Genomic DNA, 14784 nt, shown 5'->3' on the forward strand with positions numbered 1-14784 from the left:
CAAGGGCGGGGAGGAAGACACGGAGGTAGCAGAAGTGGACTGTGGAAGATATTGTAAGCCTGCTGAGATGGCAATTTCCCCTTGGGGAAATGGAGTCGTATGTGAAACTCGCCAGGGGAGAAACAATAACACTCCCCTTGAGTGAGAAGAAGGAAGAAAGGAAAAGGGAGAACGGAAGCGAGCACTGCTGCTAATCTGTGAAATCGTCGATGCTCGTGGTGAGAAGTGGGCACACGCTCACACATGATACCGCATCCCTCTGCTTGTCACACACACACACAATGCATGTCCTGTAAGTTGAGGTTTCAAGTGTGTGCATTGACAGTGTGACAGGTGAAGTTGACAACAGCTGTGCGTTCCCTCAGAATAGCTATGTTCCATTGCAGGCCTGAAACATTGTGTAGAGCCGGGGCCCCAAGGAGCCACATGGGCTTCTATGAATGATCTATTGATCTGACAGGTCCGAGGTGTCCAAAGGCCTCAGTTATTCTCAGATAGAGACAGATATAAGACCGGAACTCCCTCCCCTTTAACCTGTTCTTAATAAAATCAATAGTAGAAAGTCATAAAAGTGCTTTTAAGAGGAAGTGTCCTCATACTGCTGTTAACATTTTAAGTGTCAAAATCCTGGGTGACACTGATCATGAAAAGAAAATGTAAAGTTAAAAACACAATGTGATGCTTGACACTCTGAAGATGTACAGTATATAGAACCTCTCAGTACATGTCTCTAGATAGTCGTAGATGCTTTTCGTAGGAAAACTCACAATTCTGCAAAGCAAATTATTTCACATCATGAATTATCAATAATCCAATATTCTCTCTGCATAATCTATTGTGGCTCAACAACTGTGATTGGACATTTACAGTACAATAATTTGCTGCCACTGCCTGGAGCGCTGAATACCAATGGTGGAAGAAGTACTAAGATCCTTTATTTGAGCAGAAATTATCACAAAAATACTCCTTCACAAGCAAAATCTTACTTAAGTAAATGTACAAAAGTATTAGGAAGAAAATGTCCTTAAAGTATCAAAGTGAAAGTGTTGATCTAGCCTCTGTGAATGATATATTATTATTCATTATATCAATAGATTGTTAATAGGATGCATCAATGTGTAAGTATTGTGACTGGTTGAGGTGGAGCTTTAACTACTATATATCCTGTTGGGCATTTAATCAATAACAGTTTCATTGTCTATTACAAACTTCATCAGGTTTTTCAGGTAAAATCTTGAATCTGAAAAGTAACGTGTTACTATAGCAGCACAAAAAAAGTTTAATATTACGTCTAAAGCAGCACGAATCGTCACAATTGTACTTCAGGGCAGTACGCGAGTAAATGGCTTAGTTACTTTCCACCACTGCTTAATATACAGACATAAAAGCAGTTTTTATCTGCATCAAAACGTATCATGCTGATCTCAAAAGTGGCCTTGATGATGGACTTGGAATCAGACAGAATAATAACTGAAGATAGAAGCTATAATACAATGAATGGAACATTTCCGCTACAGTATGTGCTGACCGGGATTGAAATCTGTTTCTGAAAATGATTATACATATGCTTACTATACCCACAGTCACAAACATCACGTCCTCCTCGGTTAACCTCTCTCACCTTATCCTTCATAGCACGCACACGCACAATCCAACCCACCCTGTTTAGTTCCATTCTTCATCTCTACTTTTTGGAGGAAGATAGAGTAGCTAGTTTAGTAGAAACGTGATTTTACACCCACACACAGTGTGTGTGTGTGTGTGTGTGTGTGTGCGCGGTGAGGTTTGTGGCTGGTGAGGCACTGACAGCACACTAGATAAATCAGATTTGCAAATATATGAACCCAATAGAGTAGGTTAAATCACCATTCAATTGGCAGCTTGCACATTGACTACTGGTTGTTTTTCATATCAGCATTCTTTACACACACACACACACACACACACACACACACACACACACACACACACACACACACACACACACACAAGGTACATATTTGATTCCACCGGGAGCGTGTGCGCCGCAATCTGCCCCACCGGGAGCGTTTCAGAAGCAGAGCGCTCGCGGGCGCCACCGAGAAAATCGTGAGATTCCGTTATAATCTGTGTAACAACCACCGATGTATAAAGAGAACAACAAACACATAAAAGGTTACTTTACCTGTCCGATGTTGAATTGCTGTTGATTTGGTAATATTCTCTTGTTTTTTGAGACATTTTTAAGCTTAGATATTGAATATTACATTGTTGTGGTCAAAGCAAAATATAATAAAATGTCTACAGATATTACAGTGGTGACAAACAATGAGAAAGCAAAAGGCATGCGCTCAACCCAGTTAGTGAGGGATTCACAATCTGAGGTGAGGCTCAGCTCATCGCTGCCTCACCTTGCGTGTCTCCTCTCTGTTTGAACAGGACATGCGCTAATTCAGCGATTTTGATTATAAAAATGCTTGGAATCAGGGACGTTTCTAGGATTCAAAGAAAGGGGGGGGCTTAGCCCTAAGGAGAGAGGCATGTTTGGCAATTTTTTTTGGGGGGGCCCATTTGGGGCCGCGGATATCCATTGTTTCAGACAGTTCATAGATTGGTTCCATCAGAAAGAGTGTGATTTTGCTCTGTAGTTTTGCTTGCATTCAGTATATGATAACACAAGAGACAGAATTCAGGGTCATAGTGAAATTTGACAACACAAATATGAACTTTTCTCAAATAAAGAGGGAGAAATAATTTTCCTGCTTGTAAAGGAAAGATGGATAAACTAGCTTTCATATCTGCGTCACTCCCAAATCCTAATTCTTAAAAGGGACCGCACACAATGGATAGAGAATGGACCTGACAGTGTCAACTTTTGAGTTGTTTACTTGTTTTGTTATGAGCAGAAGGGAATAAGATGTTGATCAACATTTACATCTGTTTTGTTGTTGTGTAGTTTTTACATACCAGTGATATTTTATGCTCATTTGGACACTATCACTGAGATAAAGATGAACTACTTCAGTGTCAAATATACCATTAACTGATTATAAACAACAACATTCTATAGAGACTGATATTATTGTTTCGAAATACTAGAGAGTTATATTAATGCAAAGAATAGAGAGATGTCGACAGTTATTTCTTGTATTTTGAATTGGCTCCTTCACACTCTTGCTCACTGGAGACAGTTTCTAACAAATAGCTAGCTAGCTAGCTTAGTGTTAACATAGCCCACTACAATATTCCCTTTCATTTGCCTCAAGTAAACCTAAATGTAAGCAGGTAACAATCGTTAACAACTACAGATAAACACATTCTGTAACTACCTGTACTTACAATTTCACTCCGTGCATCATTTACTTTCAGCTAAACTCCTTGGCTATAATCCTGGCTGTCGTTGACGAGAGACGTTACTTGGCAGAGTGAGAAAGCCAGCGGAGCAGCCTCCCCAAGGTCCTAGTGCCCGGGCTATATTATCAGTATGATGATGGGCTGTTGGATTGTACTTTGAAGAGAAAACATACAAACCAGAACGCACGCACATATGTAGCATGTTAGAGTTATAAATAACTTGTCCATGTGAGAAACAATAGTTTAATTTAATGAAATCACCAAAATAAAATTAAAAAAAAAGATTTTTTTTTTTTAAAGCCAATAATGACAAATATTTGGGGGGGCTGAAGAATATTTTAGGGGGGCTTCCGCCCCCTAAAATAGGCCTAACGACGCCCCTGCTTGGAATCATACAGAAATTACTTTTGTAGCACAGATCAGTAGAGAAATATTAATTTTTATTTTATTTTATCAATTTGTTTTTTACTTTTCATAATGACAGGTGAGGCTCTCCTGCCTCCCCTGACCGCAAGTCCCTGATACACAAACACACAAACATCTGAAAGCCAGCATCCAATATGCCATTTTGTATGGTAGACAGTGCATGTGTGGGTGAGTGATAATCAATAATCAATACGAGAAATCCTTCAAGTCCTCCCCCCTAGACTGGTTGAAAGCACTGCATGAACCTCTCCACTTTCCTCTCTGCCCTCCTCCCATCTATCTCCTATTCCGTTCTCTCTTTCATCCGCACAATCTCGATATCCATTTTTCACAACAACCAGCGGGCTTCTTTCCACCTCAATTATCTAAGTGAGGGCTTGAACTGTCTGATAGAACTCCAGTATCTGCTGGAGTCAACCCAAAACTGCAAACCATAAAAAAGAAAGAAATATATAACTTGGCACTCAGCATTTAGAAATGAATTTTGATTAGGATTTGCAGAGGCATTCTTAACTCTCAACCCTGACGGGAGACAATGAGGTGCGAAGATATTAACATACTATTCTTCCTCAACTCCAACTTTCTGTTCTGAACTAGATTCCTTAATAAACATTGACTAACCAATATAGAGTGAGAGCACTGGCAAACACAGTGGCCGCCCTGCTTGAATTCACAGCTGTCCATCATTTCTCATTGACAGACATATGCTGCCCGATTCAGAAAAGGAGGGCATTGGTTGTAGCTTAAGAAGCTAAATCATGCTTTTCATTATCGCCTTTCCTTTTTTCTCTTCTTCTACAGCCTTTCATTTCTCCTTTCATTTCTCGCCCAGCCGCTTCTCTCTTCCGATCACACTCCCCCAGTTTGACGCCCACTGGAAGAGCAGTGGAGCAGAGGGAGAGAGAAAGTGCCGAGAATAATGAAAGAAAGAAAGGAAGAAAGCAGGATAAAGAGACAGGCGTAGAATTGAAAAAGAAAAGACAGAGAGCGTAGAAAGTCCGCCGTCTCCTTCAGGGAGGAGAATACGTCAAGAAAAAAGGAAGAAAAGAGACAAGGAGGGCATGAGAGAAAGAAATTCCGACCATGAATTTTCATTAATAAAAAAAGATAGCCTCTAAAACTAAGGTTTTCATAAATGAGTGGGAAACAGAGGCAAAGAGAAAAAGGGGAGACACAGCCGGCAAATAACAGAGATAAATATGACAATAACAGAGATAAACCAGGTATCAACTGGAGACTACAAACAGAGGAGGAGGGGGATAGAAAGGAGACACACCCAGCAGGCCTGTTCTCATAGGCTACCTGTGAACCTGTGCTCTCACATGATCCCATACCCTCCTGCACATGGTCAGTGATCCATGCAAGACAAGCTGGGAGTGGAAGTAATGTTTCCACCTTATTAGCTAAAGAAAACCAAAGCTCTGTGACATGTCGGACAGAGAGAAGGGATGGAACGAAGGCAGAAGTATGTCTGCATCAGGAAGGTGAGCTCATGGCTCACTGAGCCAATGTTGCACACACACATGCGCACACACACACACAAAAAATAAAACAGACAACAGCAGCCAGGGGCCGATTCAGCTTATTACACCTCCCATTACACAGACAAATGAGATCCTGGCCTCCTACTGATAATCTGCCCCCCATGTCCTTTGCATCGCTGTATTACATCATCCAGAAGCAGCAACTGTCAAGCCTGGTCATAACAGTACACAAGCAAACAACATGGGCATGGTGCTGGTCAGACTTATTGGAGTGTGCCCATCATGAATGAAGTGATTAACTGGGGAAAGCTGACTCTAATTATCTGGCTAATTACGTGTCCAAAACACCTAAAGTTTGGTCGTCCTGGCTTAAAGAATCTCAAGTCAGGGTAAAATCGAAATAAATATAAATAAATTAAATTTAAAAAAGGCAAATATGACCCAAAATTAGCCAGTTAACCAAGATAGATTCCAGCTAAGCGCCAGTGCACAACACTACAACCACAAAGACAGCATGGTGTGAGATTTGTGGACATTGTTTACGTACTGAGGCTACATTAAAAAGGCACAATCTACCAATATATTATTGTTTTGACAAATTAAACACAGAATGGTTCAAATCTTAGCATCAGAGGTTGAGATATTGCAACTTGTAGTCCCTAATGAGAGTCTAACTGGATCCTACACTTTCCATAATGCAACTTGTCTTTCATTACACCCTCCCTGCCTGATAATGACCGTGTCTTTCAAAATACACACCCTCAGTTTGTAACCCAAGCAGATATAAACCAAATGACATCACTATGACATCATCAGGGTTATTTGCCCCTCCTGAGCCACAGAAGCACATTAGATAACTGTGGTGATAATAACCATGACTGGTAAAGGGACCTCTATGAGTAAAATCAGTGGAAGGGCCCCTTTAAGCATCATTGGTCTGTCCCCTCACCTTGGTGTACACGCCCCACGACAGCTCCGTCTCAATCACCATGACGACGATGCCAAACATCCCGAAGATGAGGGCATAGTCACTCAGCCTCTTCCTCTTCTCGAACAGCGCCCTGCGATGCCCCAGTTTATAGCCAATGTTTTGGTTCTTCCGTTTGGAGGCCTTGGAGGTGCTGCCCCTGGCCCCGGACCCCGCCGCCCCGACCCCCGCCTGCCTGCTGCCCCTCCCCGGCTGTGCCCGCCTGCTCTCCACTAGCGCGTGGTTCTGGTGATAGATGGACATCTGGTTGGAAGTGGAGTCTGTGATGTCATACCCGGCTCTGGGGTACGGTGAGTCTTCTTTGGATGAGATCACAATCTCTGGAGGGCTCTGAATTAGGGGTTGATTGGCAGAGGACTGGGCCACCAAGGAGGTAGGGGGGGCTTCTCGCTGTCGGTCATGCCCCCCTGTTGCCCCGGCAACAGCTGAAACGCCACCCTCTTTGGTTTCACTGCTGCTGTCTGATTCGATGAGGTTTCTGCGGGAGGCGCTGAGGCGGCTCAGGGGCTTCATGACCCCGCCAGTGTACTTACAGGAGCTCATGGCGATCTCCGTGAAGGGGTTACTGTCCCTACGGTGGACCAGAGGGCTGGCCTGTCTGTGTTTGCAGCCCCTCTCTCTCTCCCTGTCACGGTCTCTGTCCCTCTCCCGCTCCATGGAGGGCGAGTGGGAGGAGTAGAAGAGGGCGTTGTATACCGGGGAGTTGTCCCCGCTCAGGCTGTGCTGGGAGCCCAGGCAGGAGGAGAGTGGGGTGCTGGTGGGGTGCAGGGCGTTGGGGATGGGTGGGGGTAGAGGCTGGCCTCCAGAGGATGACAGGGGCAACTTGGGGAGCGATGTTGGAGGCAAATTGGGCGTGGCGGGGGACGGGGTGCTGCCATTTAGACGATCGAGGCTTGATCCTCCCATGTGGTTGGAGTGGTTTGATCCTGGCTGGTTGCCTGTGGTGGAGGGATGGGATATACTGCCCAGGGGAAGGAGGAAGCGCTGGTCCTCATCCTCACTCCCTCCTAGCAGAGCCAAGCTCAGAGAAGGGGGAGGCTCCATGGTCACGGACGTGGCCACGCACCTGTCTACAGACAAACACAAAAACGAGAGAAGAACTGTCAAGAAAGAAAAGGGGGAAAACAGAGAACACAGACAATTTATCATGACAGCAACGCAAACAGGACGGAGGGAGAGCGAGTGGCTGGAGGGAGGAGTGGGGGAGGACTGTGATTGATAACGGTTAGTTAAATCAAACGAGGGTAAAGACTGAACTCAAAAAGCTGGAGACGTTGTGACAAAGAAGGGCAGCAGAGTGAAGAAAAGTGGCCATAATTGGGGAATATGTTATTCCTTGAGTCACATTTGAGTCAGCTTCTCTCAGTGCCTCTCTTGCCGTTTCCCAGTGTCCTCTCCTCCTCTCGCATCCCTAAATGCCTCAATCTATGCCATTAAATGTCATCTGTGTTACACTGATGTTAGCCAGAAGAATGGTGCAGATCCTCATGCTTCACACCACTGAACTCAAGCTGAGAGACTAAAGAATAATAATTCCACATCAGTCAGTTTTGATAGCAGGAGAAGTGTGTGTGTTTGCCTCAGTTAACCATAAATTGGCTGCATGTGATTGATCCAAAACAATAACCTACTTTCAGTATGATATAACCAGACACCTTCACAGCCCCCTCCTCCCTGTCTGTTTCTCTACCTACCTCCTACCTCTTCTCTCTCAGTCCCTGTCACCCAGGTTAGTTGTGTTGAATCACTGGCTGGATGAAAATAGACCTCCACACTTTTTCTTTTTCATGTTGTCACGGCCATCCCATCATCTTTTTGCTTCGCCTCCTTTCATACAAGTCCCTCCACAGGTCCCTCTCGTCTCTCGAAATTGTGCGTCGCTCCCCACAGATGTTGCCTCCGTCTCCGTCTCCGTCTCCACTTGATATGATCAGTTTGTTTCCTTCTCAATCACCGGTGATCGCTCGACGGTGCCCATTTCGATTTCGTCAGTGACAATCGACTCGAGATGAAGAGGTATAATCCATAGTGACTGGATTCAATCGGTCAACCTGTGGCTGCATGTCAAAGATGTGCAGCGACATGAAACCAGCGGTAGAAAAAACCCCGCAAAGCTGAATGTCAAGTAACAGTCATCAGAAGAGCAGTGAAGTCTGTGATTTCATATGTAGCTCCACTGACGTCCACTCAATCTACAGCTCACTGTGTCCCCGGATCTGTCTCTCACTCTCTCCTCCAACTTATCTCCCTCTTTCTCCGCCTCCAGACCTGCCGTTCATTCCCATTGGACGGAATCAGAGGAGCGAAATAAGCGCTGAAAACAGGTGGCAGGCTTTGTAAGGTGTAGGCGCCAAACAAATGTCTAATGTATTCTATTTGGGGGTAATTATTATATATATATATTTTTTTTTACGTTAGAAAACATGGGATCCATTTGGTATTCGTAATACTGCTTCTATAATAAAGACTATATAGTCTATTGAGTCGCATATGGCACCTGTTGTAAAATGAAGGTGGTTCTGGCAACTTAAAAACACAGAAATTGTGAGAATTATTTTCACATTTATAGCACAATGTGCACATTTATGTGAATAAAGAAAAAAATAAAACCTGCAACACATGGCGTGTAGGAGGGTGTGGATTGTGGAAGGGCCTTCAGCTGGGAAGGACCTGCCCACTTCTGTGTTTTATGATAAATACAGGAACCACTTTGAGAGAATTGATGGTTTAGACTATGATAAGACGTTATAAGATAATGTAAGACTCTAACTATAATACATTAGTTTTTTCTTTCATTTCTTATCTGTTGATCTAGGCTGTGAGCTGCCAATTGCTCTTGCAGGGATAAATGAAGTTGCATTGAATTAAATTTAATATTAGTCTTATAATTAATGCCTAATTAAAAAAAGAAAAGATAATTAGCAGGAGATGGATGTAACAGCATTTTTTTTTCGTGAGAGACTTTATTATTTAATTCCTAGCAGACTAATACATTTATAATTCTAACTTTACAAAGTCTATACAGAATAATCCTGCATAATTAGACTATTCTGCCTGGCCTAACCGGTTTAACATTGTGGTTCTCTGTGTGTGTTGTGTGCACACTTAATCAGATGAGCGCTGACGCGGCACTGTGTGGGAGCAGATTAGATTGATACCATATAACAGGTCAACCTATCCTAGAGATTATGCAAGTTGAAAGGCATCAATAAAGCAAATCATACCACGTGAAAGATAATTCCAGGTATTTAGATAACATCACCCATATGCCAACTCCTCACTCAGACAGCTAATGTGGAAGTAGGGCAGACAGTGGTTCATTTATGACAAGAAGTAATGAAAAAAATCCTGGGTACTACATGTTTTAATCTGCTGCCAATATCATATCAATTTGTATTTTTGTTTGTTTATTTGTTTTTGTCCAGGCCTATTTTGTTTCATAAAGGCTCTAGATGGGTTACTGAATTTGAAAGCGGATTGTTTCATCCGTTTTTTCCTCATTACTGTAGAAATAAACACAGCGATGTGTTGTTTCTGCCCTGGGCTGATTCATGATGGGTCAGTGATGGAAAGTGGCCTGTTAAACAAGCTGTAGATTCTTCACAGAAAGGCCTGGGGAAATGTCAAAGGTCAGGTTCGCACCTTCACAGATCAAAGCCATTTATTTAACTTGGGGACTATAGGGCAAAAAAATTAGACAGAAATATGTGTAGCCTACTTTTGTATTTGTTGAACCTGGGGATTAAGGTAAGGACATTTCTCACAATTTTCCTGTCATGCCACAGGTCACACAATATATTTATTAATCAAGGAAATACACTGAAGATTAATCAGTGATGAAAATAATCATTAGATGCACCCGCTTAAGGAATTAATGCAGTGTTAATGAGTTTAAAAAGACAAATAGGAAAGCCCTTTTGTGCCCCCATGTTTAAACGAAATGCTTTAAAAGCCCCTACGGTAGATAAAACATGATAAAGTGCCCCCTGTACCTTTCCAGTGCAACTCGAGATGCAGTGCACTAATGGGCGCCTTTAAATGGAGAAAACGTCCAATTTGCGATTGGGAATGTTTCTATTGCCTCTCATTGGCTCTCAACATGTCAGTGGCGAGCATAGCTAACAGCATTAATAATGGCACAAGAGCTGACATAGCTATCAGTGTTTACCTGAGGGGGAACCGGAGGGTGGGTATATTACTCCATTACTGCATAGCAAATAGTGGTTTGCCGCTATATAATGTTAAAGACAGCTCCTTTAATCTTCTGGCTGCAGTTTTATCGCAGCTGTTCTACGAATAAAACGCAGGAGACAGAGCAAGAGATTTGATAAACACAATACAACAAAGCACAGTAAATGGGGAAAAAAGGGCTGCCAGAGGCCCAGGGGGACATTAGGACTGACAGAAAAGAATGGTGGCAGTATATATATTTCGTTGGTCTTAATGTTATCGACAGAGGTTAGAGGGCAGCAGAGAAAGATGGAGAGTTTGGAGCAATGAAAGCAGAGGGGAGTGACAGAGGAGTAATGATGGGCCCATTGAATGAAAAGGTTCTACAGTTCTGCCCTGCAGCATACATCAGATGTATGGTGTGAGAAATATGTGAACGAGAAAGTGAATAATAGAATACAAAGAGGTATAATAAAAAGGTATGGCAGTTGCTATGCCAGCTACACAGATGCATCCTCTATCTATTTTTTAAAGTTTAAAGTCACATAAAGGCTTGACTACAGGAAATGATACTGTATAAATCACATACAACTTTGAAGTGACACAACAGGTGGGTGGGAGAGGAAATAGACGAAGAGAGTAATGTGTATGAAATGTGAGCATTTGGACAAGGAGGCCCAGAAGGGAAAGGAGAGAAGGATTGATTAGATTCTGACCAAAAGGACAAAAGACCCTCCCACCACACACACACACACACACACACACACACACACACACACACATACACACACACACACACACACACACACACACACACACACACACACAGAGACACACACACCTAGACACTTTCACACAAACTAGCAATCATTGCATTTCCAGCAGAGTTATTCCACCCACTATTTCTTTCAAACCTTTTCACATTCGCTATTATGTCTTTTTTCTCAATGTTTAAATGTTTTTAGAAAAGGTTACTTTTTTCCTCCAGCCTATTCTTAGCTGTAAAGTACCCTCTAAATAAACAGGGGGAGGAAGTATTCAAGTCCTTCACATGAGAGGAAAAGTTTGATATTTTGGGAAATATGTTTTTGCTGGGACTTAGATGATAACAATAATACCACTCTTATGTTTGTAAGATAAATGTTAGCCTATTATGTTAGCTTAGCTTAGCTGAGCACAAATACTGGAAACAGGGGGAAGCAGCTGGCAGGGCTTTCTCCACAGGTAATACAATATGTCTGCATGCTATGTGTTTTTGCTCCACTACAATGTATGGGAGCAAAAATACAATATTTCCCACTGAAATGAGTAGAAGTTGATGGTGGAATCAAATAGAAATACAAGAGTACAAGTACCTTGAAATTATACTTTGGCTTACTGAATAACATAGCCACACTCTGACTGAACTACAAGGTCAGTCAATGAAGAAAAGAAAGAGGAGAAGCTGATTTTTTTTTCTCTTTCTCCGAATCATACACCTGTTACCAGACATATGATAAATGTCAGAGAGGTGATGAGTGAGTGCATTGCATAGCTGCATGGCTCTTCTTAATAGACCACCGGGCTGGCCCCACTCTATCAGACATGCTCTAAACGCTGCCCTACATCGGCTCCATTGTATCCTAATGGCTCAGATTGCATTAGGGGCCTGGAAGCTGTGCGGGCTAACCCACAGTATAAAAACGACCGCTATAAGCAGATGGATCTCTGCACAGCAAACAGCCCTCTGATCTGACTGCCTGAGATATCCTAATCAAATACAGAGAGCGGGAGACTGCAGGGGGTAAAATATACAGTTGAAGAGAGAGAGGTGTGGAGGGGAGTGAACGGCGGAGCCAGCAGAAAGCTGTGGGTAATGCTTTCAGTGGCGAGCAAGCATCTCGCCTCAAAACAACGGTGCCCTTTAATGAAACAGAAGCAGGCACAAACACACACACACACACACACACACACACACACACACACACACACACACACACACACACACACACACACACACACACACACACACACACACACAGCATATTGATACAGCTTTATGATAATCAATGTCAGAAATGGTACCAAACACCAAACAGAATGCTCACTGCTCCATGTCAGGTCTTGCTTTATAAGATACCTTACTGGGACACTTAATGGAATTGAGCCATTGTTAATGTTAATAATTTCACCTGGGATTTTCCTACCATGACAAGTCAAAATGTCTGTTGTGAAAACAGTCCATATGTGGAAGTGTTTGAGGAGTTCAGAAGCTAACTACAGTTTCACCGTGTCAGCATGATAGCAGAGTGTATGCTGTCGTGGTGCTGGAGAACCGGATGTGTGTTTGTGTCAGCTCTCTGCTGACTAAAAGACACCAGTCAGCAGACTAGTGACACTGCTGGATTTACACTTATACACACTTTTCCTGACACTTGAATGGTTAGGTCCTTATCCTTTTTTTAAACTAAGAATGGACAGCTATTTCTGTCCTGGAGTCCTTGAAGGCCACGTGTGACCAGATAACTCAGCTACTGTATCTTTGTGTCAAGTGACCCCACTCAGTTTGAAAGATGCCTATTCATTGTTCCAACCAGGCTCGGTGCTTTGTTTTTTGTTGAGGCCACCACCACATCCCAGATCACTATCCAGATGATGGCTGTGACCTGTGCTCATTTGCATTCCCTACTTGATACCACCCTCTCCTCCTGGTCCAGCTCCCCTGGAACAACTTCTTTCTTGATATCCAGCCCGATGTCCTTAAGTGTGTGCAATAACGCACAAAAATTCAGATGACTACCATAGGCTACTCTTATCCTTCTTCTGAACCTTACCACTGATCAACTGCCCAAAGCTCTTCCCCTCGTCCGCCAGCACCACCTGCTCTTCTGTTGTTGCTGTAATGGTGGGGAATAATGTGGTGTGAGAGGTCTGTGGCCTGTTCTGCGTTGTCATGTTTCTGAGAGGCATGTTTGTCATGTTTTCAAATTTAGGCCTCTCTTAATGTATAGGTAGCAGGGAGTCAAGGTCTCAAGCCTATTGATGTATGCTATGTGCCACCCTTGACGGAAGAGGCAATCGGCTTAGTATGTCTGCGAATGTGAGCAGCTGTCCTGATACTAACATTTAGAAGTGTTCAGAAGCTAATTACAGTTTCAAAGTGTCAGCATGATAGTAAAAGTTTATGCCGGCTTGGTGTTTGTGTGCGTCTGCCTGAGAGATGACTGCAGTCCTCCTGAGTCAGCTGTCTCCTATCTCTCAGCTAATTGACAATGCCTGATTTCTGCCAGACTTTTTGTGACACTGTACTCCTTAAAAAAGTACCATCATTCAGAAAAGTTGATTTACTATATCTAATGTACTGTGCCATAATGGTGACAGTCAAATTACCATGTGGCTGCATTCGTAAGGCGCTATACTGTACAGTCACTGTAGTGTCCATCTTTAAATTCGGTAATATTACTAATTATTGTAGCATTAAGGAAGCACTAGCTTTGCTATACAATAGCATGTGTGGAATAACCACCATTACATGTAGCTACCAAATTTAAAACAGCTGAAGTTAACACTCTGAACATTAATATAGCATTAAACGACTATTTGCTATGTAAAGATAGCGGTATAATGTTTACCTGAAGAAAAAATGAAGTCGCTCTATGTGCGTCGTTATCCGAGCTTCTCCTTGCTTTGTTCACATAGCCAGGCCAGCTGTGCATGCTTTTAGTGGATGCTTGTACACTAAATACTAGAAAGGTGCACTCATATCTATACCAGGTGTGTCTGCAACAATCACCGCTGTAATGTTTAATTGAATGAATACAACCCACAATTGGCTAACCCTCCTGTCTAGAACACATGTGTATCAGACGTGTTTTTCACTTGCACGTCTCACAGATATGCTCTCATTTTAATCAATGCAGATGGCTGGGCTGGTCTATTTTTCGGCAATATCCGTGTAAACATCATGTTGATGCCTAATTAAAAGGCATGGAATACCTGTGTCTCTGGACGCAGAGCAGCAGCTGAGGGCCTGCGATGCAGTCAGCTGTGTGTGTAGTTCCGTTAGCTGTTAGCCAAACACACCGTCCAAAACAGTCAAAGAGAGCAAACTGTTTTCCTCCACTGTGGGCGCAGAGTAGTGGCTGGGGGTCGGCTGTGTTACTACTTGTAGCCCCTACCAGATGGCGGCCGGTTAAAAGTAGTGTGTGAGGAGTCAGCAGGCACTCAATGGCAGTATAAAACTGGCAATAAAAGGTGTCTTGTGAAAGTGTGAGTCAATGCAACCACAAGAGGCAATTGAGCATGCAGCCATAACTAGCCACCCAAAACATTGCTGGAGAATAAAGGATTAGCCGTGGACAGACACAGAGGCGCACATTCATTCACCGACGCACGCACAGACTT

The 14784-nt window shown here is 43.0% G+C and overlaps 1 protein-coding gene across 1 annotated transcript in view; it reads right to left on the reverse strand.

Annotated features, from left to right (window-relative positions):
• The window catches only part of kcnn3 (potassium intermediate/small conductance calcium-activated channel, subfamily N, member 3), a 44834-nt gene extending 36412 nt beyond the window's left edge, over positions 1–8422 (reverse strand). Inside the window, 4 exon segments of the mRNA XM_068736060.1 lie at positions 6193–6602; positions 6605–6701; positions 6703–7301; positions 7926–8422. Of these exon segments, the coding sequence (XP_068592161.1) occupies positions 6193–6602; positions 6605–6701; positions 6703–7275 (1080 nt within the window). The 5' untranslated portion in view covers positions 7276–7301; positions 7926–8422.
• Positions 8423–14784: the final 6362 nt, after the last annotated feature.

The sequence above is a fragment of the Cebidichthys violaceus genome, unplaced genomic scaffold (genome assembly GCF_023349555.1).
Source record: "Cebidichthys violaceus isolate CVI_PGR_0920_01 unplaced genomic scaffold, fCebVio1.0.p SCAF_7, whole genome shotgun sequence".
Taxonomy (NCBI): Eukaryota; Metazoa; Chordata; class Actinopteri; order Perciformes; family Stichaeidae; genus Cebidichthys; species Cebidichthys violaceus.